The 27,392-nt window shown below is 43.1% G+C and overlaps 1 protein-coding gene and 1 long non-coding RNA gene across 4 annotated transcripts; one reads left to right on the top strand and one right to left on the bottom strand.

The window, feature by feature from the left end:
* Positions 1 to 8,250: 8,250 nt before the first annotated feature.
* LOC127048792 (zinc finger protein 493-like) lies at positions 8,251 to 21,437 on the top strand. Of its 3 annotated transcripts, XM_050948724.1 has the most exons (4): positions 8,251 to 8,317; positions 13,608 to 14,261; positions 15,333 to 15,713; positions 15,944 to 16,078. In XM_050948724.1, exons 1-4 carry the CDS (start codon positions 8,275 to 8,277, stop codon positions 15,976 to 15,978), a joined length of 1,113 nt encoding a protein of 370 aa, XP_050804681.1. In that variant the 5' UTR covers positions 8,251 to 8,274; the 3' UTR covers positions 15,979 to 16,078. The 3 variants fall into 3 exon arrangements, with proteins under 3 accessions (XP_050804681.1, XP_050804680.1, XP_050804683.1); XM_050948723.1 differs by having other exon boundaries at positions 15,333 to 21,437; XM_050948726.1 differs by lacking the exons at positions 15,333 to 15,713; positions 15,944 to 16,078 and adding an exon at positions 15,217 to 15,314.
* LOC127048891 (uncharacterized) lies at positions 20,599 to 27,326 on the bottom strand. The gene is made up of 3 exons (XR_007773789.1): positions 27,159 to 27,326; positions 23,180 to 23,883; positions 20,599 to 20,674 (listed from the first exon to the last, which is right to left on the bottom strand). It is a non-coding gene; the product is annotated as an uncharacterized LOC127048891 (long non-coding RNA).
* Positions 27,327 to 27,392: the final 66 nt, after the last annotated feature.

The following is a 27,392-nucleotide window of genomic DNA, read 5'->3' as shown; positions in this document are numbered from 1 at the left end:
CACCTTATAGACAAACAGAAGTTTTGGAGCGTGAACTTTCGTGGGTGAATACCCACTTCGTCGGATGCATGTAGTGGAAATTTCCAGGGGCAGGTATATATATGCAAGCAAGAAGCAGGCTGGAGATAACGAGGTTAGTTCAATCAGGGAGGATGAGGCCCTCTTCTAGCAGTTGAGGTGTGAAAACCAAGGGAGGAGAAACTGGTTTTGTAGTTGGCAAGCCATTCACAGTCTTTGTTTAATCCTGAGCTGATGGTGTCAAATTTGCAGATGAACTGAAGCTCAGCAGTTTCTCTTTCAAGTCTGGTCCTGAAGTTTTTTTGCTGCAGGATGCCCACCTTAAGATCTGCTATTGTCTGGCCAGGGAGGCTGAAGTGTTCTCCTACAGGTTTTTGTATATTGCCATTCCTAAGATCTGATTTGTGTCCATTTATCCTTTTCCGTAGAGACTGTCCAGTTTGGCCGATGTACATAGCAGAGGGGCATTGCTGGCATATGATGGCGTATATTACATTGGTGGACGTGCAGGTGAATGAACCGGTGATGATGTGGATCTGGTTAGGTCCTATGATGGTGTCGCTGGTGTAGATATGTGGGCAGAGTTGGCATCGAGGTTTGTTGCATGGATTGGTTCCTGAGTTTGAGTTACTATGGTGCGGTGTGCAGTTACTGGTGAGAATATGCCTCAGGTTGGCAGGTTGTCTGTGAGCAAGGACTGGCCTGCCACCCAAGGCCTGTGAAAGTGTGGGATCATTGTCCAGGATGGGTTGTAGATCCCTGATGATGCGTTGGAAGGGTTTTAGCTGGTAACTGTATGTGATGGCCAGTGAAGTCCTGTTGGTTTCTTTCTTGGGTTTGTCTTGCAGTAGGAGGCTTATGGGTACACATCTGGCTCTGTTGGTCTGTTTCCTTATTTCGTCATGCGGGTATTGTAGTTTTGAGAATGCTTGGTGGAGATTTTGTAGGTGTTGGTCTCTGTCTGAGGGGTTAGAGCAGATGCAGTTGTACCTCAGTGCTTGGCTGTAGACAATGGATCGTGTGGTGTGCCCGGGATAGAAGCTGGAGGCATGAAGGTAGGCATAGCGGTCGGTAGGTTTTCGGTATAGGGTGGTGTTAATGTGACCATCACTTATTTGCACCATGGTGTCAAGGAAGTGGACCTCTCATGTAGATTGGTCCAGGCTGAGGTTGACGGTGGGGTGGAAGCTGTTGAAATCGTGGTGGAATTTTTCCAGAGTTTCCTTCCCATGGGTCCAGATGATGAAGATGTCATCAATGTAGCGTAAGTAGAGAAGGAGCATGAGTGGATGAGCACTGAGGAAGCGTTGTTCCAGGTCAGCCATAAAAATGTTGGCATATTGTGGGGCATGCGGGTGCACATAGCGGTGCCACTGATCTGGAGATATATATTGTCATCAAATTTGAAATAGTTGTGTGTGAGGATAAAGGCACAGAGCTCAGCAACCAGCGGTGCTGTGGCATCATCAGGGATACTGTTCCTGACAGCTTGTATTCCATCTGTGCATGGGATGTTTGTGTAGAGAGCCTCTACAACCATGGTGGCTAGGATGATGTTTTCTGGAAGGTCACCAATGCATTGTAGTTTCCTCAGGAAATCAGTAGTGTCACGGAGATAGCTGGGAGTGCTGGTGGCAGAGGGTCTGAGTAGAGAGTCCACATATCCAGACAGTCCTTCAGTGAGAGTGCCAATGCCCGAGATGATGCGGTGTCCAGGATTTCCAGGTTTGAAATTAGACAGAAACAGAAGCTCTATATCCAAATTCAGTCCTGTTTCTTGTTTGATTCTTTTAATGGAATATCTCCTTGGTGCCTTAGAACATCCAGAGCGATACAGAAGGGAGCTACCTACAAAACCAGGGATGCACATGCCAAGCACTTTGCAGTTGACAGCAAAAGTTAGTTAGGTTCTGAACACTGCTGACAGATGAGGTGTTCAACTCAGTGCAGGGCCTGGTCTCTGGAAAAGGATATCTCTGAGATCGTTGTGTTATAAATACAAATAGATACACATAACCAAGGATTTCAACTGCATTCCGTAGAGGCTTCCTCTGAAGTCCAAAGTTTTCCACATTCATTTCTATCCCACATTCTTGGAGTTGAAGGCACTCACATTATGTGCAGTGCTGCTATTAATGTAGATGGAATATATAGACCCAAAGATTTAAAGGTGTTAACATGACGCTGTCACTGTCTGACAGTAAACAAGATTTGGGGTTTGGGTATACAGAGATGTTGGTTTGTTATTTGCATGGCAAACACACTAAAACTCATGCCACAATCATTTAGGGATGTATTATCTAAAATACGGGGCTGGGAGAGCTAAAACAAGTTATAAAGCTGTTTAAAATTGACAACGCTTTTTACAATTGGAATTAAAAGATGATATGAGACAAACTTAACTAACACCCATCAAAGTCCCTTTTGAAGAAAGGATGTTAGTTTGAGTCCCTTATTTAGTTGGACAAGTCTTCTTAATGGAGAGGAAAGGGTTCATTTCTGAGATGTGAAGGATGGTTACTTTTCCTGCTTTTGATAAACAGATAGACACGAGGGGGTGAAGAGACAGGTTAGTAAGGGTAGAGGAAAAACAGCTTTTGTTGATGTTCTTGAGATTCTGGGCAGCAAGTCAGTCATAGATAGATATTCTGCTATCATGGCTAACCTGCTCTGGGCCTGCAACATCACCTGATTGCCCTGGTCCCTCTCCTGTACCAGTCTTTCTCAGGCTGGGCAGAACTGGGTAGAGCTGATGGGCTTCCTTGTCTCATTGTGCTGATGCTGTGTGATATAGCTGACCCCAGGATCAGATTGGACAGAAAGCTGAGAAAGAGAAGGGAAAATAGTGGAGCAGAAAAGAGTACACAAGGGAAATGAAGACAAAGCAGGATCTCATGTGTCCCCAGCTGGAGTCTCTGCTGGTGTGTCAAGGTCTGGATTTCACAATGATGCTGTGACCTTTGAGATCCCCAGGCAAAGGATGAAGTTGCTGGACTGAGGCACAGGCCTGAAAACCTTTACTCTCTTCCAGGAATTCCTGCTGTCAATTCATCAGTCCTGCCCCCCCCCCCAATCTCTTTTTAAGGGCCCCAACAGAGAGGTGATGGGTGGAATAATCCATCTTTTCATTATTTTTTTCACCTATTAGGCCTAATTTCTGACATGCCAATTCCACGCTTTTCTTATTTATAAAGCATGATTTTGAATACATTCCTTGAGTTATGTTGGTAAAAGTCCTTTTGTTGAGACTAACTCACTCTAGTTTTTCACTTTTACTGATTTTTATAAACAACCTTATATAACAGTCTGAGTTGGACGTTTGTGACTTTTTCCCCCATCAACATTTTCTGACATTTGTTATTACAGATGTTACAAACTTCCATCCACTTTCCCACAGTTAGGCTCAGAGTTAGGATCACAACTGACGTAGGCCCTCTAGGCCCCAATTATTACAACAGTACCCATGTGATATCTGTGAAGTTATTATGAACATTTTAATTTCATTTATCATATTTAGTTGTCATAAAACTGATTTGTAGAAAATGTACTTAAGTAGAGTTTAAAACAATGGATTGTGTACTTTTCTGAAGGAGGGGGTTCATTTATAATTTGGGTAAAAAATATAATTGACATGATTTGAGCACAGCTGCTTATTTCTCCCGAATGGTTTGTTTAGTCTCCTGTTGGCTGCAATACTCTAGTCTAATTTTAGTTGTTGGGTTTAGTGTGAGGGTGCTGGGTGGCTTTGCTGGACTGTGACATACCAGAAGTCACAGGAGATGATTCAGTGGTCTCTTCTGGCCTTAAACGCTATTTGCTTTTTCATAGCATTATATTTCTCTCTCTCCTGGCCATAGGTATAATTATTTTTATATTGATTGAATCTATCACACTATTTATTTTCGTTTTCAGGCATTCATCCCATACCACGTCCACCTTCTGCTTCTTTAGCAACAGTAGTTGACCCAGAAACATCACGAGGTTTAGCTGACAGACATGATCAATCCCAGATCAGGGCAGGAAAACTTGTGCTGGACTTGTGATAACTAAAGGATTACATTCTGAATGGTTCCATGAAGATGATCTTACAGGTAAAGCAAATTCAGGGTTTTGCTACCAGGGGACTTGATTCAGGATAACTGGGTCCTATTTCTGCCTCTTGTAGACCTCCTCTGAGACCTTGGGTAAGTCACAATCTTTCCCTACCATAGTTTCCTCTTAGGTAAAATGGGAAGACTATCAGTGATCTCCAAGTATTATCATTATTCATTATTATTATAGCTTTCTTCCTGAACACAGAAAATCATATGAAAAACAGTTCTAAAACTATTCTCAGCGGTAGCTCAATGGCAGCAGCTCAAAGATGAAGTACTGTAATTCAACCAGGCCAAATATGTAATTAGACACATTGGATGGCACTAAATTTCTATCAGTCAGTTTCTGCATCTTGCTACTTTCAGTGGAAGATACCAAATGCTGTTTATATCTACAGGCCACTTCCTAAAACTCTTCCAGTTTGCAACTTCCTTCCAATTCTTAAGAACCAAAACATTCTGGAATAATAATACCTATAAAAGTCATCTTGATTTTTGTTTTAAAGCGGCAATCAAAAGCAGAAGATACCTGTAAAATACATGAGGCAGGTAGTGATATTTCCAGAGCAAGTCACAGGTGTACTGATTTCACCCCCAACAGAAGGACCTAATTATTTTTTAAGGCTTGTTGCATCTGCATCTGTATTGAATTTTCATTTTTCAGAAGAGAAATGTACTTTCTGTGAGTCTGAACATTTTGATGTGATTTCTATTTAAAATAAATTGTGGGAAATGTCAAGTCTTGTTGCTTTTAGAATCCAACAGCCCCAGCAACACAGTTACGTGGCTATTTCTGCATGCAAATACCCATTTGTAGGCATAATCACAGGAATAGTCAGATCCGGCTTTAGGTCAATTTCCCAGAATTGTGCCCTACACCTAAGAAGGTCTCGCACCTTAGGCATCTTTTTAATTTTTTTATTTTAATTGTTTTTTTACTCAGCTGGTGGCAGTGGGCGAGGGGGAAGTATTCAAATCGGGGTATTCAAATCGGGCCCCACCGTTCATAAAGCTGGCCCTGGGAATAGTGCATGCAAATTAGGCCTACTCTTGCACTTGATTTTTGAAAACCAGACCCTAAGAGCCCCAATAACTACTTCCCAAGAGTCCAAGGCTGCAGCTCATTTGTATATGAATTTACAAATATTTCATCAATGCCAATAACTAATATTTGCTTATACTTTCCAGATCAATATACAAAAATTGCTTATGGCTGAGACTATCACCAAAACAAGCAAAAAATCCCCAAGGCATTCACAGATGTGCTAGACATAGCTTACTTAGATTCTAGCTGCTTAGAATCCTAAATCATGTAATAATTATTTTGTTGGTCAATGTCAGGTCTGCATATCTTATTTATATGGAGAAACAAGAGTTGAACACATTTTGGGCAACACTGTGCAAAATGATGGGATTAGTACTGTTTCACCAAAATAGTGAAGAAAAAGGCTTCCCTTTCCCCGGTCCTCCTATTCCCCACTGTGTCCAGTCGCCTTCTTCAGTGTCCTGTCCCAGCTGCCCATTTTCCCAGCCTTCTATCTGCTTCCTGTGTCCTAACCCCTCCCACCAATTTGTCCCCAACTGTGTCCTGAGCCCCACCCCATCTGTCCCATGTCCTGGTCTCTCCCAGGGGTGCTGGCGTACATGCCCACTGCATTGAGACTCGTCTCTCTGTATCAGTGCAGTAGCCATGTTAGTCTGTATCCACAAAAACAACAAGGAGTATGGTGGCACCTTAAAGACTAACAGATTTATTTGGGCATAAGCTTTTGTGGGTAAAAAAGTGGGTTTTCTACCTACAAAAGCTTATGCCCAAATAAATCTGTTAGTCTTTAAGATGCCACCGGTCCCTCTGTGCTCTCTATCCCTCTCCCCCAACCCCAGGCTGGGAAGTCACCTACCCTATTGCAGCTGGCCCTACATCTGAGTGCCTTTTAGATCATCACGCAGAGGGGTTTGCTCAGGATTGGGGGTAGAATTCAGCTGGGAGAGCATATATAGCCTGGGGCCCGTGCCTTGAGTGTGTGTCAGCACCTTCTTCGAAAGATTCCTCATGCAGGGGTGGGCAAGGTCAGGGCCAGCTTTAGGCTGATTCGCCTGATTCCCAGGAATCGGGCCCCATGCCTTAGACACTTCTTTTTTTTTAAACTTACCCCGGGTCCCTGGCTGTGATCTGCTCCGGGGTCTTCCGGGTGGTCCTGCTCCCTTGAGCGAAGCGCAGGCTGGAGCCTGGCAAGCCCCGCGGCCCCGGCTGGAGCCTCGGCTGGAGCGCGGCAAGCCCCGCAGCCCCGCTCTCCTGGCTGGAGCCCCGGCCGGAGCGCAGCAAGCCCCGTGGCCCCGCTCTCCTGGCCAGAGCTCTGGCCGGAGCGCTGCAAGCCCCGTGGCCCCGCTCTCCTGGCTGGAGCCCCGGCCGGAGCGCAGCAAGCCCCGCGGCCCCGCTCTCCTGGCTGGAGCCCCGGCCGGAGCGCGGCAAGCCCCGAGGCCCCGCTCTCCTGGCAGGAGCCCTGGCCGGAGTGCGACAAGCCCCGTGGCCCCGCTCTCCTGGCTGGAGCCCCTTCCGGAGTGCGACAAGCCCTGCGGCCCTACTCTCCCGGCTGGAGCTCCGGGCCTTTAAATAGCCTCAGGGGCTCCGGGGCCTATTTAAAGGGCCAGGGCTCCAGCTGCCTGCCTCTGCCACCCCGGTCCTTTAAATAGCAGCCAGAGCCCCGCCACCCCCATGCATTCCCCAGGGCTCCCACAGCTATTTAAAAGGTCCAGGGCGGGGTAGAAGCTGGGGAGCCCTGGGCCCTTTAAATAGCCCCCAAAGCCCTGCGATAGCAGGGAGCTTGGGGGCTATTTAAAGCGCTGGGGCTCCAACTGCCTCTGCTGCACCCCCTGCCCACACCAGCCCCACTCCCCCTGCCTGCAGCCAGTTCTGCACCCTGTGCCCATAGCCAGTCCCTGTCAAACCCCCTGCCATGTCTCTAATCAACCCCTGCCACACACCCCTGTGGCCCTGTCCAAAGCCAGCCAGCCCCCTACACACTGCTGCCCGCACCAGCCCTGCAATCCCTGCCGTCTCCAGCCAACCCCTGCTGCACCCCCCTGCCTGAAGCCAGCCAGTCTCACACTCCTCTGTCTCCAGCCCTGCCAACCACTGCTGCATCCCCTTGCGGCCCTGCCTGAAGCCAGCCAGCTCCACACACCCCGTCTCCAACCAGCCCCGCACCCCTTGCCCGCCTGCAGCCAGACCCTACCTCCAGCCAGCCCCATGTCCACTGGTGCCCTGCAGTTCCCAGGGCAGTAACCCTGCACACCTGACTCATTGAGGGGGGCAGGGAGCAGCTGGGACCCACACATGTGAAACGGCAGTCATTAATAACCAATCAACAGCATATACGATGCAATGTACATAATTTATAATTTTATTATTTATATAGTTATGGAAAGCAAATAACACATGAAAGAAATGAAAGGCTTTTTTTTCCACGTTTTTTTTTTAAGAAATCCCTGCCAGGGCCCCGCCGAAAATGTTCGAATTGGGCCCCGCACTTCCCTGGGCAAGGCTGCTAGCTCCTTGGGGCAGGGACCCCAAGGGGAGATCCTTCCAGGAAAGTCTTGTCCATGGAGACTCTTGCTATTATATTTGCTGCTGTCTCACCCCAACAGGGGAAACTTGCGTGGGAGGGGCCCACGGGGTCACCTTTGAAATGTGGCGGTGTTTTAACGGAGTCACTTAGGTCACAAGCCCTTTTACCAGATCCTGCGTGGGGAGGGGGGCCCTTACCCACCCAGGCAGGGCTGTAGCCAGGTTTAGCACCCAACTCCGCGCCAGTCTGCGTGGACCGGCCTTTCCCGTGTGCCCTTATTTTTCAGGTTTTCTCCTACTTGGCGGGTGCCTGGCCCTCCAGATCCCGCAGTACTGGGGCTCTGCCCCTTGCAGCCCCGCGGCGGGCTTTGCCCCCGGGCTGGCCCCCACGTTGAGCCCCAGTGAGCGCGCACACGGCGCACCGCCCCGGCTGGTGTCAGGCCGCAGGGCCCTGCCGCTCCCCGCGCACAGGCCCCCTAGCCCGGGACCTCCCCCCGGCCAAGGGCGGGCTGAGGCGGCGCGCCGATAACGCGCATGCGCGCGGAAAGCTCGGCCCGTTGCCAAGGTTGTGAGGTGCGCGGGCCGGCCCGAGCCATGTCGGCGGCGCTGCGCAGTCCGGAGCCGGCAGGGATGGGCGGTAGGTGCCCGGCGCCGGGGAGTCGCCGGTTTCCGGGCCTGCTTTGGAAGCGGGAGGAGCCCGGCCGCCTCCACCTGGGGCCGGGGGCGTTGGGTCAGGGCCGCCGCAGCCGGGGCGGGCGAGGTGCCGGGGCGCCCCAACCCCCACGGGGACGAGCGGCCCTTTGGCTCGCCTGGGTGGAGGCACGTTCAGATCGAGGGACCCCTCTGCTCGCCGGATAGTTCGCGGCGAACCAGAGCCCCTGCGAGCTCCGCTTGCCCGGCCGGGTGGGTGGCAGCGTGGCCACTAGTCTGCGGATGCAGTGGAGATGGTGCCTCTGGGCTCATAGGAGTCACAGGTGCCTGAGCGCCTTGGCGAAGCGAGCTCTGCCGAGGGGACGCCGCTATCCGCCTCGATACCAACCGTCCTTACGCGTGTGATCGGGAAATACGGTTTGCAACCTGGAAAAAAAATCCAGAGTAGCAATCGTGTTACTTGGTTAATTTCACCGAAATTCCTACGTGATAAACCTGGGATGGTCTGTGCCAAACAGTAGGTGAGCGATGCCAAATGACTCACAAAGCCCTGCAGGGCTGACAGTGTGAACACTCAAGATGAAATTGTATGATGAGTTGGTCCTGCACGTTTTTAACTGTTCTAAGGCATCCACTGAAATTTTCATAGTACTAATTACTATGTCCAGGTATGTTTGCAGTAAGCAGTCCTAACACAGAACAAAGATTGTGTTGATAAGTACAAAGTAATGCACATTGGAAAACATTCCAACTACACATACAAATTAATGGGGTCTAAATTTGCTGTTATCACTCAAGAAAGAAATTGTTGAGTCATTAAGAACATAAGAATGGCCGTATTGGGTCAGACCAAAGGTCCATCCAGCCCAGTATCCTGTCTACTGACAGTGGCCAATGCCAGGTGCCTCAGAGGGTATGAACCTAACAGGTAATGATCAAGTAGCATTGGCCTGCTAAACCCAGGGTTGTGAGTTCAGTCCTTCCGGGAGCCACTTAGGGATCTGGGGCAAAAGTTGGTCCTGCTAGTGAAGGCAGGGGACTGGACTTGATGACCCTTTCGAGGTCCCTTCCAGTTCTAGGAGATTGGTATTTCTCCTATTATTATTATTAGTTAAAGTGATCTCTCTCCTGTTGTCCATCACCACCCTCCGACAAACAGAGGCTAGGGACACCATTCCTTACCCATCCTGGCTAATAGCCATGACTGGATTTAACCTCCATGAATTTATCCAGTTCTCATTTAAACCCTGTAAAAGCAGCAAAGAATCCTGTGGCACCTTATAGACTAACAGACGTTTTGGAGCATGAGCTTTCGTGGGTGAATACCCACTTCGTCAGATGCATCTGACGAAGTGGGTATTCACCCACGAAAGCTCATGCTCCAAAACGTCTGTTAGTCTATAAGGTGCCACAGGATTCTTTGCTGCTTTTACAGATCCAGACTAACACGGCTACCCCTCTGATACTTGACACCATTTAAACCCTGTTACAGTCCTAGCCTTCACAACCTCCTCAGGCAAGGAGTTCCACAAGTTGACTGTGCACTGTGTGAAGAACTTCCTTTTATTTGTTTTAAACCTTCTGCCCATTAATTTCATTTGGTGGCCCCTAGTTCTTATGTTATGGGAACAAGTAAATAACTTTTCCTTATGCACTTTCTCCACATCACTCATGATTTTATATACCTCTATCATATCCCCCCTTAGTCTTGTCTTTTCCAAGCTGAAAAGTCCTAGCCTCTTTAATCTTTCCTCATGTGGGGTTATTTTTCTCAACGTGTATTACTTTACATTTATCCACCTTAAATTTCATTTGCCATTTGGTTGCCCAATCACTTAGTTTTGTGAGATCTTTTTGAAGTTCTTCACGATTTGCTTTGGTTTTAACAATCTTGAGCAGTTTAGTATCATCTGCAAACTTTGCCACCTCACTGTTTACCCCTTTCTCCAGATCATTTATGAATAAATTGAATAGGATTGGTCCTAGGACTGACCCTTGATGAACACCACTAGTTACCCCTCTCCATTCTGAAAATTTAACATTTATTCCTACCCTTTGTTCCCTGTCTTTTAATCAGTTCTCAGTCCATGAAATGATCTTCCTTCTTATCCCATGACAACTTAGTTTATGTAAGAGCTTTTGGTGACGGACCTTGTCAAAGGCTTTCTGGAAAGCTAAGTACACTATTTCCACTGGATCCCCCTTGTCCACATGTTTGTTGACCCCTTCAAAGAACTCTAATAGATTAGTAAGACATGATTTCCCTTTACAGAAACCATGTTGACTTTTGCCCAACAATTTATGTTCTTCTATGTGTCTGACAATTTTATTCTTTACTGACGTTAGACTTAACAGTCTGTAATTGCCGGGATCACCTGTAGAGCCCCTTTTAAATATTGGTGTTACATTAGCTATCTTCCAGTCATTGGGTACAGAAGCCGATTTAAAGGACAGGTTGCAAACCATAGTAGTTCGGCAATTTCACATTTGAGTTCTTTTAGAACTCTTGGGTGAATGCCATCTGGTTCGGGTGGCTTGTTACTGTTAAGTTTATCAATTAATTCCAAAACCTCCTTTAGTGACACCTCAGTCTGTGACAATTCCTCAGATTTGTCACCTACAAAGGACGGCTCAGGTTTGGGAATCTCCCTGACATCCTCCGCCATGAAGACTGAAGCAAAGAATTCATTTAGTTTCTCTGCAATGACTTTATCGTCTTTAAGTTCTCCTTTTGTATCTCGATCATCCAGGGGCCCCACTGGTTGTTTAGCAGGCTTCCTGCTTCTGATGTACTTAAAACACATTTTGTTATTACCTTTTGAGTTTTTGGCTAGCTTTCATCAAATTCCTTTTTGGCTTTTCTTGTTACATTTTTACACTTACTTTGGCAGTGTTTATGCTCCTTTCTATTTACCTCACTAGGATTTGACTTCCACTTTTTAAGATGCTTTTTTATTTTCCACTGCTTCTTTTACATGGTTGTTAAGCCACGGTGGCTCTTTTTTAGTTCTTTTACTGTGTTTTTTAATTTGGGGTATACATTTAAGTTGGGCCTCTATTATGGTGTCTTTGAAAAGTGTCCATGCAGCTTGCAGGGATTTCACTCTAGTCACTGTACCTTTTAATTTCTGTTCTCTGAAAACATCCACTCAGTGTACAGCAGCAGTCAAAAAAAGCTAACAACGTTTGAAACCATTAGGAAAGGGATAAATAATAAGACAGAAGATGATATAATTCTGCTATATAAATACATAGTATGCCCACACCTTGAATACTGCATGCAATTTTGGTCACCCCATCTCAAAAAAGTTACATTAGAATTTGAAAAGATACAGAGAAGGGGTATGGAACATCTTCCATAGGAGGAGAGATTAAAAGGATGGGGACTGTTCAGCATGGAAAAGACTAAGGGGGATATGATCGAGGTCTATAAAATCTTGAATGGTGTGGAGAAAGCGAATAGGGAAGTATTATTTACCCCTACACATAATATAAGTACCAGGGATCTTCTGATGAAATTAATGGGCTGCAGATTTAAAACAAACACAAGGAAGTACTTCTTCACAATATGCCAGGGAATGTGAAGGCCAAAAGTATAAAAGCATTAAAAAATAATTAGATAATTTCATGGAGGATAGGTCCATCAATGGCTATTAAGGACACTAGATGGGAACGGCTCTGAGTTACTAGAGAGAATTCTTTCCTAGGTGTCTGGGTGGTGGGTCTTGCCGATATGCTCAGAGTCTAACTGATTGCCATATTGAGGTCAGGAAAGAATTTTCCCTCGAGCCAGATTATCAGAGACCCTGGCTTTTTTTTTTTTTTTTTGCCTTCCTCTGCAGCATGGGTCACTTGTAGGTTTAAACTAGTGTAAATAGTGGATTCTCTGTAACCTGAAGTCTTTAAACCATGATTTGAGGACTTTAGTAACCACCAAGAGGTTAGGGGTCTATTACAGAAGTGGGTGAGGTTCTGTGGCCTCCAGTGTGCAGAAGGTCAGACTAGATCATGGTGGTCCCTTCCGACCTTACATTCTTCATCATCTCATAGACTTTAACCCCATGCTCTGGGTGTCCCATAGCCTCTGACTGCCAGATGCTAGGACTGAGCGACAGGAGATGGCTCACTAAATTAATTGCCCTTCTCTGTTCATTCCCTCTGAAGCATCTGCATTGGTCACTGTCGGAAGACAGGATACTGGGCTAGATAGACCATTGGTTGGACCCAGTATGGTCATTCTTACATTGTGACAGTGCTGTAGCTGAGCATGGTGTTCTGCAGACAAATAAGAACACATAATCCCTACTCCCCGGAGAGTTAAGAATTTAAGTTACATGATAAGATGACCCCTGATCCCTCTTCTCACATTCCTGCCCCCATCACTGCTCCCCAAAAGTAAATTAAAAAAAAAAACTGAGGAAATAGAGAAGTGTGTAGGTGGGATTTTTTTAGATTATGTATTTTTATAAGAACATAGGACACAGAGCTCTCATTTGCTGTAGATGTTTAGAAATGAGGAAACTTTAATTTACAGGAGAAGAAGAAACATGTTTTTCTTTTGTTTTTATATTTATTAAAGCTTATATTTAGTAATAAACTTTATTTTTCATATTTTCTCCAGACTTTTCTCCAGTAGAGCCAAGACCAGTGAGAATCTTGGTGTCTTGAGGCAGTGTAGTCTAGTGGATAGGGCATTGGACTGGAAGTCAGGAAACTAGATTCAATTCCTGCCTATGACACTGCCCTCTTGTGTGACCTTGATCAAATCGCTTTTCCTCTCTGTGCCTGTTTCCCTTCCTACCCTTTGCCTGTGTTGTATATTTAGATTGTAAACTAACTTTGGGTCTGACGTTCGTAGTGTGTGTGCATACGAGTGCAGTGCCTACCATAATGGGATCCTGATCTCAGTTGTGGGCTCTACGCTCTATTGTAATACAGATAATAGTAATAGTTCTCATGCCTGCTGATTGTGGAGACATAGCTGTAACACTGCACAATATGTAGATAACTGGTGTGGACTGCATTGACACAGCTACAGGCTGGGCTGAGATGTGCTCAGAGATTGTGTTTTCTGATGGTAGTTGCAATGCCTGTGAACCATGGCTGTGGAAACAAGGTGTCTTAGAAATGTTGTGCGCGGTATATCTTGGAACTGCCAAGTAGCAGTGCAATTTTTGATTATGTAGATGGGCCTCTATCTTACTCTACAATGAAGAGAGTTAGGTGCCTTGGGTTTTTTTTAAAGGAGCACTAATACTGTTTTTGTCTGTTTTCAGAGTCTGATGTCTTTGAAATTGACCTTCCCATCACTATCTTTGTGCTGAGTGATGATGATTTTCTAGAAAGTGAAGATGAAGAGCAGGCAATCTTGAGTGATGATGATATTTTGAAGAGTGAAGAAGAAGAGGTGGTCACTTCCAATGATGGTGATCTAAAAAAAACCCAAGAGGAAAAGCGGGTGCCTTCAAGTGATGACGATCTAAGGAGTCAAGTGCAGCCCAGCTTGAATGAAGAAGTTGTTCTAAAATGTCCAGAGAGAGAGCAGGTTACTCTAAGTGTGTTTGAGAACTTAAATTCACCCCAAGTTTCTATAAGTGATCAATATGCTCTGGGCAGTAGCAAACTCAGCCAAAATTATCTGTCATGTCCGTCAGCTCCCAGAATGGACCCTGGAGAGGTAAATGGATGTGTCGAAAGCAAAGAATGCAAGGATGACATCGTTTGCCAAAAGGTTCCTGTTCCATTCTCATGTGGTGACAATAAGGATAGAGATGGTCTGACTATTGAGACAACTAGACAGTTGATTCCAAGAGCAATATTTAAATATGGAAAGGAATGTGAGACTTCTGCAGTCGGTTCCTCTGACAGCAATCAAGAGTGCCAGCCAGCACTCCACTGTAAAGAAGCAGAGAGATGTGTTGAGACTGAAGGTAAGAGGGGGAGAGAGAAAAGGACAAGGACACAGTCATGAGCTAAGATTAAAAAACAGAAGTATGGTATTGAGAGAGGTTTGGGGAAGAAGTGAGAAAAGAAAGAGGTACAAAACACAGGAGTAGGAAAGGGGGAAGAGAAAGGAAGTGCACTGAAGAGAGCTCAGGATAAAGTTACACCATATTGTATTATAGGGAAGAAAAAGATTAATAATGATGGAATTTGATATACTCTTGACTTTTTTTTTTCCTGCTATTTGACCACCCCTAGTAGAGGCACACGCAATACATTTATGAAATAGAAAGATGATTGCCAGTGTTACAATGGTACACAGCTGTTCTGTTGCTTTAATTTGGAGTGGAGTGGCACCATGGTGGCACAGGCATTTTTCCATCCTGGCTAGTAAACCGAGTCATCAGACTAGTAGGCATTAGGTAAATTTTCAAGACCTGTCCACAGAAGTGTTCATTCAATGATTGTATGGAGAAATATGGTACATGATTTACTGGTGTGAATGAAAATGAACTTGGTCTCATTCTCATGCCCAGCACAAAATTTCTGCACAGATGTTGTCCAGCCAGCGGTTTGTGTTCATAAGTAGGCCAGGACCAAAATAACAGGTGTATTGCAGGTTAGGAATTCTGTCCATATTGTTGGGGGAAGCTTGCCCTGCACCCCTCCTACATTATTTATACCTCTAGTCAGTGGTTTCAGTCCCTAATTTAGCACTTCGCTCACCAATAAGGATGAGGTAAAGTTAAGGGCTATGAAGATATGGCTGTTGGTGAATACTCTTGGAGAACCAGTAGTTATGTTGTGAGGGCCACTTCTACTACAGCTGAGTGAACTTATATAAGGAAATCATTTTACCTTTTTTAGCTCAGTGAGTGGCATTCCCTACTCTGAATACAAACTCTGCTGGCAGTCAGTAATTCTCCACTTTTTATCACTAAGGCTAAATGGAGACGACAAAAGAGCCCATCATCACGTAGGTGGGAGTTACTGAGATCATGCCAGGCTGTAGAAGATTACTGGATGACATGTCACAGGTATTTTTCTTACATTTTTAGGTACTGTCCCTTTAGAGACAGCAAAGAATAAAACCGGTGACAGAACAAGAATGAGAAATGGCTCTACAGATGAAACTCTGAATTGTGGGATGGATCGCAACTTTGCAGATCTGAATGCTGTAAAAGAAATAGAGCAAGTCCAAAGTATTTTTTTTACTTGTATTAATGGTGACTTTTCTACAGCAGGAGAGTTGCTAGAAGATGTAGAGGACTTGGCAATGAATGCTTGTGATAATCCTGGATTAAATATTTCTGAAGAGTTTATTCATCAGTCTGTAATTCATTCTCCCAGGGAGATGGATAAGCAAGAAGATTGTGATGTTTCTCATGTGATTATAAAACATCCGAATGTAAAGCAGCAAGAAGAGACATTCCTACTAGGTAATGAGCATAACAGCGAAGCTCTTTCTACGGGATCTTGTTCTACATGCAAGCATGAGAAGACACTGAATGTGAAATGCAAGTTTTGTAGCTCTGTGTGTACAAGTAAAAATATTCTAAAGAAACATATTCATTCAGTACATCAGGATAAAAAAATCCACAAATGCTGCTTTTGCCAAAGAAGCTTTTTCTTTTCTGTCAACGTTAAACGCCATCTTAAATTTCATAAGAAAATGACCAGGATGAAAAATACAAGAAAAGGTAGAAGTGTGAACACTGAAAAAGCCAGGAACGAGAACCCAGCAAAAACACAATCTGTGAATAAAAAAAAGGAAAGTAAGTATGAGAAATTCTTCATCAAAATTGAAAGTGACTGTAAAACTGCAGATGCACCCATTCTTTTTTCTTGTAAAATTTGTCTCTTTGCTTCACCAGATCCTAAGCTCTTTGTTTATCATATGAAGGGACACAAAGGCAGACAGCCTTATCAGTGTCCTCAGTGTGACTATTCTTGTGTTAGCTTGTCCTATATGCTAAATCACATGTACTGGCATGCTGGCTATAAACTGTACAAATGCAGGTTCTGTACGTTTTTTTCACTGTATTTTGCAAGCATGGTGAAACACAGTTACATTCATACAGGGGCTAAGCCATATTCCTGTGAATTCTGCCAGTCATCATTCACAAGCACAAGTGGCTTAAAGAGACACACAAATATACATGCTGGCAAAGAACTGTACCAAGGGCAGCAACACCTTGGCTTGCCTGTCGAGGGGAGAAGAACTAAAAGTCCTCCAAAGAGCTATACATGTGATCAATGTAATGTAGTATTTTACTCTAAAGGACTTCTCTGCTTTCATGAGAAATTTCATACCCAAGTTAAAGGCTGTGATGAGATGTTTGCAAATGATTATGCAAATGAGAGTAATGAATACAGTAAAAGCAAAGAATGTAAAGGTGACAATGATTACAAAAAGGATTGGGTTTCTTCTGGTTCTGACAGTAAATGGGATGATCACCTGCCTAATGAGACACATGAAATGCTGGCTTCAGGAGCAGAACGTGAACGGGAGAATGAATTTGAGAGGGATATCAATCTATGCTGTCGCAAAAAAATGTGCCAGAGCACCCAGGGAACCGACAATTTGCCTGTTGTGAGGACTGGATCAGAAACTCTTTTCAGTATTTACAAGAGCGATCAGTGTGATTTAGTGTTTTGCAAAGAGAAGCATCTGTTTTTTCAGAAGGTCACTCATTCACTAGTTCAAGAATGTAATGAGATAGTTACAAATCCTCCCAAGGCTGAGGAAAATGCTAAGTGTTTTGATGTACAGCTGCCTATTGGGACTTCTCACAAACTGTTCAAGTGTCAACAATGTGATTATTCCACTTACATTTTTAGCAACCTTCAGCTGCATTTTAGAATACACACCGGCGAAAAACCGTTTGAGTGTAAGGAGTGCAACAAGATGTTTCGCACCTCCAGCCATTTGCGGAGACATAGTCTTATGCACATAAAGAAAGGTCAAGAATGTGACCATTGCCGTTATTTGGGCAGCACTTCGGACGATCTTAAACTGCATTGTGAAATACATAAGGGCACCTGCCCTAAAAGGGAAGATTTTATTTTGTCAAAAGACTTAAAGTGTGTCCGTTCCATATTCAGCTCAGAAGACCTACAGAAACAGATAGATGTTCGTGAGGGCAAAGAAAATGAACATGTTCTGCCATCACAGAGTCTTTCACAACTTTACAGGTGTGAACAGTGTAATTACATCACTTATGTTTTAAGCAACCTCAAGCTACACACGAGGATTCATACAGGTGAAAAACCCCACAGCTGTGACACTTGTCAGAAGAAGTTTCGTACTTCAGGTCACCTAAATCGACACAAGCTTGTGCATTTAAAGATGGAACACCTCAAATGTCGGAACTGTGACTATTCAACAGACAAATGGCAATCCCTTAGGTGGCATTTGGCTTCACACTCAGATGAAAAAAACCTGGCTGGTAGCAAAGTCCAAGAGCAATCGCTGCTACCTGTCAAAATATACAAGTGTGAAGAGTGTGGCTATGCTACTGCCCATAGTGGAAACTTCAAGCAGCATTTGAGAATTCATACAGGTGAAAAGCCATACAAATGTGATCAGTGTGCTCTTGCTTTCCGCACTTCTAGCCACCTGAAGCGCCACTTACTAACTCATTTAAAGTTACGCTGCAACAAGCGTGAGTTTTCCACAATAGATAGATGTGCTCTGGAGAAACATGTAAAAACACACAAGGATAAAAAATGTACAAATGCCAAAAGTGCAATGTAACACTTTCCACCATATATCTCTTAGAGAGGCATAAGAAACTGCATTTATAAACTGGAAAATAAAACTGGGATTTGTTAAAATTCCTGAGTTACAAGCTTAGATCTAGAAAGTTTGCGGTAGTTTGAACTTGCACCTTGGGAGAAGAGCACAATTTCTTTGCCCTGTATCCCACCTATATGAAATGTCTTCAACTGGCAAGAGGTAAAATTGGCATGGTAATGATTATGGACCAGACTCCTGGGTATTCCCACGGCATATAGAGTGGAAGTCAGGGGATGGCGTGGAATGCTGACATAAAACACTGCCCTATTGCTATAAGCACTACTTCCACTGCTGTGTTAAAGAAGCCTCAGAGCTGTTTCTAAATTATACTGGCCTATAAAAGTCACAAGGGGCTGTTAAACTATCTCAGATTGGAACATTCAGACAAACTTCTGCTAATGGTCAACTATGCAGTGAGCGCACTTTATACCACTATCCTGTCAGCAAGGAAGAGGGTGTGATGTCAGCGCTCCTACATTGGCTGTACTCCCATGCTGGGTCACCCTTACACTAAGATCTTCCTGTCACACTTGGGTTTTACAACCAAAATATGCTGTCTTTCTGAAAAGAACTTAAATCAAATTCTTCTCTATCACAAATCAGTAACCTGCAGATCAAAAATCTAGTTACAAATTAGTCCTACCTATTGGCTACCACGTGCACTCACTGCTCTGAAGTCCTTCTGCAACTACTCATATTGCCGCAACTACCTAATACTGCAAGAGGACTGAATCAAGAGAGGGTGACTTACAAAACCACTAGTTACAATAATTGATTATAGAAATGCAAAGTGGGCATGTTTATATAAACACCCCAGACAACAAGTTACTAATGTGGATTCAGCATTGGTGAGTACTGCTGCATCAGTACTTTTGAGGTTTAACTCTTGATTTGGACTCTTGAGTAGAAATGTCCTTAAAGTTTTGTATTGCTGTCCTTCAAAGGCCTAATCTTGTAAAATACTGTGCCCCCTCAAAGCACTTTGCAAGATAAGTTCCAAACTGTTTGCAAGAAATGAAGTAGGAAGCACAAGATACAAATAATGGATACCTCCACCCTACCATTTGATGCCTGCTTTCCAAGTGTTCTGTGACATATCAAAAAATCTCCTTCATTAAGAGGATTTGATAGAAAAGCTGTGGATCTATTAAGAGTCCTACAGTTTAAACTAATGTCTCCTTAAATGAGACTTTACTAGAGCTGCTTGTTTGCTCATGTTCTTTGTTGTTGATACAGGTCATTATCAATGAAGTGTTTATTCCAAATGTCTGTCTTTGATTGTGGGTCAAACTTTTTTCTTTATTTTAGATGAAGGAAATGACTCAGTTGATTTGAATACATTTGGCAAAACGCTGGTATATTTTTCAGAAACATTCAAGTTTATGCTTTTCAGTGCTGCCTGTATCTTTTGAAGATTCCTCTGTTAGCCCTATACAAAGGAGAAATAAGGGAAACATAGTATGTATATTTCAGCAATTTCTATTAAACAGTTTAGTTAATGTTTGTAAAATGTATTTATGGTTTTGACACATTTTCCTAACATTAGTCTCAAGTGCTAAAATAATTTCCCTTTTGCTGAAGGTGGGTAAAATTCAGTTTTTGCCATTTATTTAATTTTGCCCTTGTAGGGAGATATATTTGAATGAACCATAGTAATGTTAAGGAACACTGTGGTAATGTTAAAGATGTTAATGGAAAAATTGATAAATCTTTTTCTAAACATTTTGATAGACTGCCTCAAAGCAATTTCATTAAATCACGTTATACTGTCTCTTTAAAATTGCATGTGCAAGGTCCACTCAAGCAAAGAGCTAGCTCAAAAAGTATCCAGCTACACCTTAGTAAAAAATACAGCAAGTGGGAGAGCCAAGAATGGAATTGGGGTTTTTCTTTCATGCGGTAAGAGTAGGTGTTACTTGAGCATCTGCAATGTATGGTGCTAAGATTTCCGCAGCACTACTTGCACCAGGGGATTTGTAATGGCAGAACTTTGTGCCCAGCATCTGTTACAATTACTGAAAAGGATTAAGAGACTGGTAAATTAAAAGAAAAACTCTAGGGGATTCTTGGTATTCCCTTCTTTAATCTCCTATTTGATGCCACAAGACAGGAAAGTTGCACTGCAGAATAAGTAAAACTAGAAAACGAGAGCATGAAGTATGGGAATCTAAGGTAAGAACTGGGGACCAAATGTACCGTGTGGTCTTCCTTATTAATATGGAGGTGTAGCATAGAGACTACAGGTTTCCAGCACCAACTGCTCTCTTAATCTGAGGAGAGGGTGGTGGTCTCTCGGCTGCATCTCCACATTACCAGAGTGTGGCTGCAATATGCTCCATTTTATGGAATTAGGAGCAGCCCTCAGGCTCCCATAAAACTACTTATATACCTCTGAATAGGGCATAGTTTGGCCTGAAAGATATTTTTAGTTCATTTTTTTTCTTTAAAAAGTGTCTGGTTTTCTGTTGGTTTTTGTTGCCAGTGCTTAATGCTGTAGTACTTTGGTTCTTACCAGGTTTTGAAAACTTCTGTTACGATGGTCCATCTCACATCTTTCCTGATATTTCATATAGCACAGAAGTGCCAGTTATGCTGTAGAGTCTACATTTGAAACATAAAAAGCTTTCTTAATATGATTTATAATTGAAACCACAAATTCTCAAGAACAGCAAAAATCAATTTAAAAGGGCAACTATGTACTATACCAGTGGGGCCACCTAGTGCTCTCTAGGTGTAACTGCATGTGCTCAATTGTTTTTGATCTCACCTATCTAAACATTGTAGAAACATCGGAAAACATTGCCAGTGGAAAAAATATGGTAATGACAGATGATTTCTGCACTTTAGTCCTGTTTTTATATGCCATGCACCACAACTCTTATTACATTGCAGTGTGCCTTTTCCAGAGTATAGAGTATTATAAAATTCTTCTTTGTGAAAAGTAAATGGGTGTAGGTGAATTACATCATTTCATGTAATAAGTTAGACCACTTCATTTATCTATTAATGGAGGCATTTGGGTTAAAAATAATTAAAAAATGACAATAAGGTGAAGGCTGTTCCATGTTGTTTCTTGGTATCAGAGTTCAGTGTGCAAAAGGAATATTAATATACATTATATGGAAGTTTGGTGTGTGTTTTGTAGTAAGAGCAAGCAAAAGACTGAATTTATATAAAAATGATGGTCCTTTTGGAAATACAAGTACACTTGGAGGTCTCTGTGGAACAAATGAAGTACATTCCTTTACTTTTCTTGCATATAAAAGGCCTTCAGGATACATGAATATCAATATATGTGAAGAGAATGTTCCTGATCCATGTCATATGTTTCTTATCAATAAAGATGTTCTTTTGTAAACAGTCATTAATCACCTGAACTTAAATTTTATGGTCTGCTTAGAAACTGATTCTAGAACAGGTTGTATTCAATTAGAGAAATATTTAGAGGATGAAATTTTTGTCTCATTCAGGTAAATAGTCCTGTTGATTTCACTGGATTACTGATGATTCAGACACACAAGGATTAGGTAAAAATACTGTGATCTGTATTAGTAGCAGAGATTTCTATTTTTTTTAATGATAAAACACATTGTCAAATAATGAAAGGATATTGCCTACTTTGCTGTGAAAATGAAAGAGGGTCTTTACAACTGCTTTCTTCACATCCACTTAATGACCATGTGGAAAGCAAATGGTAAGATCTATCTCTAAAGTTTAACTACAGTGAATGGTTGTATTTTTGGATAACTACTTAGCTTTCTTTAGCTAAAACTGTGTAGTGTGAACACTGCAAAGGAGTGTAAATAAGGAAAACTAATTGTGTACAGCATTAAACACCCCAGCTTTTAAGAGAAGAGAGAGCTTTACCTAGAGTGCCTCACTGCAATTAAAGAGCCAGTGTTGCAATACAAAACCTTTTAGAAATTCCTACTATCTCCATAACTATAAATGTATGTCAATGAGAGTTGCTAATTTCCTGATATGTTTTTAGACTGAACCTCCCTAATGGGAAGTCAAGTGAGAAAGGCAATACAGCTCCACCTTGGAATAACAGGCTGTCAGGCCTTCAAAATAGTCTTAGGGCTTTTGTACGGTATGTAGTACACAATTGCAAAGATCTTCATAAATGTAAGTTTGTCCTTTATGGACATCTTAAAATATAAGAGTAAATAGGACTCTTAACAGTTCCTCATACTGCTACAAGCTGAATGGTTTGTAGCTTAGATCCAGTAGTTCCGCTCACATGTTGCTTTAAAGTAAATATGTGAAGAAAATAGTACTTTGCATTTACAGTGTCTTTCAAGGAATTTGCAGTGCTCTACAAACATTAAACAAATGCCTATATGAAACGGTTATGGGATATTATGAGTGCCTAAACCGGCACCATAGGTAGACATGACTTATTCTGAAGTTCTTACAATCTCTGGGCCTGCTCTTGTGCCCACTGACTTATTTGAGACTATAGAGTGCTCAGTAACTTGTAGCAGTATGCCCTTAGACAGACACACTTCAGATTGGAAAGGGAAAGTAGAGAGAGTTAGTGGGGAGAAGTGTATCTCATAATTCATTACAAACAGGCATTTATTCTGCCTATCATATACAGTAAGTAATTTGTATCTTTTTACTCGTGGGGAAACCGAGGCAAAGTGATTGTGACCCACCAATGATAACAGGAAAGCAAGTATATCTGAAATCTGGGCTGCTTCCAACTGACTAGAACACTTTGGCTAGTTTGTAACCAGGTAAGCTTGAATGTTGCAGTGCAAAAATATCTTCTTATGCTCAAGCAGAACAATTCCTTCAGTAGAAGAGGAATTTCAGTTATATAAAGAAGGATACTTAAGCCAGCATCTGTTGTGCTAATTGTTTAACAATAAGAACGTTTATCATATCCTGATGAAATTACAGAAGCAATCTGGGTAGGCCAAGTTTAATTACCAACATTTTTAATTTATCCAGGGTGTACCCCTATTCTTTCCAAAACTGTTTATGAGCCACTACTGTTCAGAACCCTTGGTTTCATGTTTTAGTGGAAAGACAGCACCAGAGTGCCACCTATTACCATGCATGAATGTTGTTTGATCATGATTGAGAAAAGAGCAAAACCTTTTTCACTAAAACTTTCTTCTGCACAAGCTGGGTGTTCCTTTGCTTCTTCAGTAAAAGTGATAACGTGTGAAAGTGCAGTCTGAGGAGAGGTTGCAAGGGCAGTTTACAGAGTTTTAAATACACCTTACTCAATTATTTATGGCAACACCTAGGGATCACACTAAGATTAGGATGCCACTGTGCTAGGCACTGTACACACAGAATAGGAGTCTGTCCCCGCTCCAAAGAATTTACAATCTAAATAAGCAAGACAGACAAAGGAGAACATCTAATCTGAATAAACAACGTGATGGTCAGCAGTAGGTATGTTAGCTACTTTTTTTTTTTAAATAGTTGGATGGAGTTGTGTTGAGAGCAGATTAGCTTAAAAAAAATCTAAGCATGGACTTTAAAAGGAGGGGAAAGAAAAATGGGAGCCCAGAAGGAAGGTGGCGTAATGGAGCAGGAGCCAATAGTCACTGATCAGAGAGGCGAGAACTCCAGTATAAACAGTAAAAACCAGTGACAGGCTGCTGACATCATCAGACTCCAGGCCACTGCTGCAGCTGCTTTCCTCTGCTGTTGCTGGTTCAGTTTCTAGATGGTTCCTGCTACCAGTTCCTTTTGTCCAGGAACAAACATGGCTCAGAAGCGTGGGACTGCATAAGCTCTGGAGCCCCCAGACAGGAGGTCTCCCCTGCACAATGCTGGGTCTGGAGATGCTGGAAGAGGGGAAGAAGAGCAACCTTAGCTGGATTTCAGTTCCCGCTTCCCTTAGTGGTACTGCTGTACCTGGTCAGCTAGCTGTTTTTCTCTACTGTTACTGGCTGAGTTGTGAAAAACAATTCTAGGTGTAGCCGCCTTAGTGATTAACCACTGTAATACATATAGTTGTGTGTTGTGATGAAAGGGCCAAGTTAATGTTTTAAGGAGCGAGGAGAAGGTTTTAGGAAAAAGTCCAGATGTTTAAAATGTAAAAATCTAAGTAAGTTTACCTTAAAACTGTCTTCAGGTGAACCTGGATGTTACTATATCACATTAACTCTACCATACACCTGTACTGTCAATTTAAAGAGGCACAATCAACTTAAAAATAGGGCTATCAAGTGATTAAAAAAATTAATTGTGATTAATTACACTGTTAATAATAGAATACACCTTTACCTCGATATAACGATGTCCTCAGGAGCCAAAAAATCTTACCGCGTTATATTGAACTTGCTTTGATCCACTGGAGTGCGCAGCCCCACCCCCTGGGGCACTGCTTTACCGCATTACATCCAAATTCGCATTATATCGGGTCATGTTATATTGAGGTAGAGGCGTACCACTTTTAAAAAAAAATTTCAATGTTTTCTACATTTTCAAATATATTTCAATTACACCACACAATACAAAGTGTGCAGTGCTAAGCTTATTTTTATTACAAATATTTGCACTGTAGAAAACCCCAGAAATAGTGTTTTCAATTCACTTAATACAAGTACTGTAGTGCAATCTCTTTATCATGAAAGTTGAACTTATAAATGTAGAATTATGTACAAAAAATAACTGCATTCAAAAACAAAATAATGTAAAACTTTAGGGCCTACAAGTCCACTCAGTCCTACTTCTTGTTCAGCCAATTGCTCAGACAAACAAGTTTGTTTACATTTGCAGGAATTCATGTTGCCCACTGTTTATGATGTCACCTGAAAGTGATAACAGGTGTTCGCATGGCACTGCTGTAGCTGATGTTGCAAGATATTTACGTGCCAGATGCGCTGAAGATTCATATGTCCCTTCATGCTTCAACCGACATTCCAGAGAACATGCATCCATGCTGATGACAGGTTCTGCTCGATAAAAATCCAAAGCAGTGTGGACCAACACATGTTCATTTTCATCACCTGAGTCAGATGTCAACAGCAGAAAGTTGATTATCCTTTTTGGTGGTTTGGGTTCTGCAGATTCCACATTAGAGTGTTGCTCTTTTAAGACTTCTGAAAGCATGCTCACACCTCATCCCTCCCAGATTGTGGAAGGCACTTCAGATTCTTATATGTTGGGTTGAGTGCTGTAGCTATCTTTAGAAATCTCACATTGGTACTTTCTTTGCATTTTGTCAAAAATGCAGTGAAAGTGTTCTTAAAATGAACAACATGTGCTGGGTCATCATCTATAACATATAATATATGGCAGAATGTGGATAAAACAGAGCAGGAGACATACAATTCTCCCCCAAGGAGTTCAGTCACAAATGTAATTAATACATTTTTTTAACAAGTGTCGTCAGCATGGAAGCATGTCCTCTGGAATGGTGGCAGAAGCATGAAGGGGCATACAAATGTTTAGCATATCTGGCATGTAAATACCTTGCAATGTTGGCTACAAAAGTGCCATACAAACACCTGTTCTCACTTCCAAGTGACACTGTAAATAAGTGGGCAGCAGTATCTCCTGTAAATGTAAACAAACTTGCTTGTCTTAGTGACTGGCTGAAAAAGAAGTAGGACTGAGTGGACTTGTAGGCTCTAAAGTTTTACATTGTTTTGTTTTTCAATGCAGCTTTTCAGTTTTTGTTTTGTTTTTCAGTGCAGTTATGTAACAAAAAAAATCACGCTAAAGGTTGCGCTATAGTACTTGTATGAGGTGAACTAAAAAATAGTATTTCTTTGGTTTTCTACAGTGCAAGTATTTGTAACAAAAATAATATTCTGTATTCTGTGTTGTAATTGAAATCAATATATTTGAAAATGTAGAAAAACATCCAAAATTTTGAATAAATTTCTATTCATATTCTATTGTTTAACAGTGTGATTAAAACTGTGATTAATCACAATTTTTTAATCATGATTTATTTTTTGGAGTTAATCGCATGAGTTAACTGTGATTAATCCATAGCCATACTTAAAAATAATACTTTGTTAAACCTACTATTACAAATAACACAGGGTTAATTAATGTAAGTGAAAGAGAAAAACATATTTTCTTGTTTTTTCCTGTTTGTTTAATTGGTGTATTTGACAGCACTTAGGTACAGCCAGTCTGTTTCCTGTGTTTGTGTAGTCTTTCATTCAGCAACAAGGGAAAAGAAAACATTTTTAAACCAGTAAAAATGTGCAGGAAGCATTCCTGTCCTGAGTTGACTTAGACTGTGGCACGTCCCTTGGCTTTTTATACTGGCTGCTGAATGAGCTGCAGATACTGGAGAATGCAGCAGAGCCTGGGAGAAGAGGATCCAGATTTTGAATTAATTGAGTATCAGCTTCTCCCAGATGCCCTGTGAAACTCCCCAGAACATGGGGGTTCATATTTCTGATGTGGCTCTCCTCTATGGACGTGGTTCTCAAAGGCTCCCTTTGTAAGGAAAAAGGTGGCTTCCCTGAATACCAGCCATGAAAATGTAATGTGGAATGGGAACACCAGCCCAGGGCAATCCCAGCAATGCACCCTTGCATCCCACCTCAACCCAAGGTACCTCACTTTCTTCACACACAGACACTTTCCTCCACCCCCCATCCTAAAGCATTGCCTTACCTTCACAGACAGCTCCCCACCTCCCCTTCCCAGGAGCCACCCACTTTCACATGCAGATGGCCAGCTCCCCACCACCCATTCCCAAAATACACCCAACTGCACAGACAACTCCCCACAGCCATCTCAAGAGAGACACAACTGCATGCACAGCTCCCCACCACCCCATCTCAAGAGACGCTCGCCTGCACAGACAGCTCCCCACCACCCCGGCCCAAGAGACACTCCCCTGCACTGACAGACAGACAGCTTCCCACCACCCCATCCCAAGAGACATGCACCTGCACAGACAGACAGAGACAGCTCCCCACCACCCCGGCCCAAGAGACATGCACCTGCACAGACAGACAGCTCCCCACCACCCCATCCCAAGAGACGCTCCCCTGCACAGCCAGCGCCCCCTAAGCAGGTCCCACTTTGGTTACAGACACACACGCACCCCGCCCTCCGGCGCTCCCCTCATCATACGAGGCTGTCTCACCTCCAGGGTCAGACCCAGAGCCCCGCTCCCTCCTCCCGCAGCCTCGCTCGGACTGGATCGGGTCCCGCAGGCAGCATCCAGCCAGCGGGGTTCTGTGCCCGCAGCACCGCCGGGCGCCAGATGGCGCTATGACAATGCTTCCCAGCCATACTGGCTGCCCCTGAGCGGCCCTGCTGGAAACTTCCCCTCGCTCCGCCTTCAGAGCTGCGCACGCGCAGCTTCTGTACTCTCCCT

The sequence above is a fragment of the Gopherus flavomarginatus genome, chromosome 4 (genome assembly GCF_025201925.1).
Source record: "Gopherus flavomarginatus isolate rGopFla2 chromosome 4, rGopFla2.mat.asm, whole genome shotgun sequence".
In the NCBI taxonomy this organism is placed as follows: Eukaryota; Metazoa; Chordata; order Testudines; family Testudinidae; genus Gopherus; species Gopherus flavomarginatus.
Note: the sequence above shows the minus strand (reverse complement) of the source record. Positions and strands in the feature narration are given on the sequence as shown.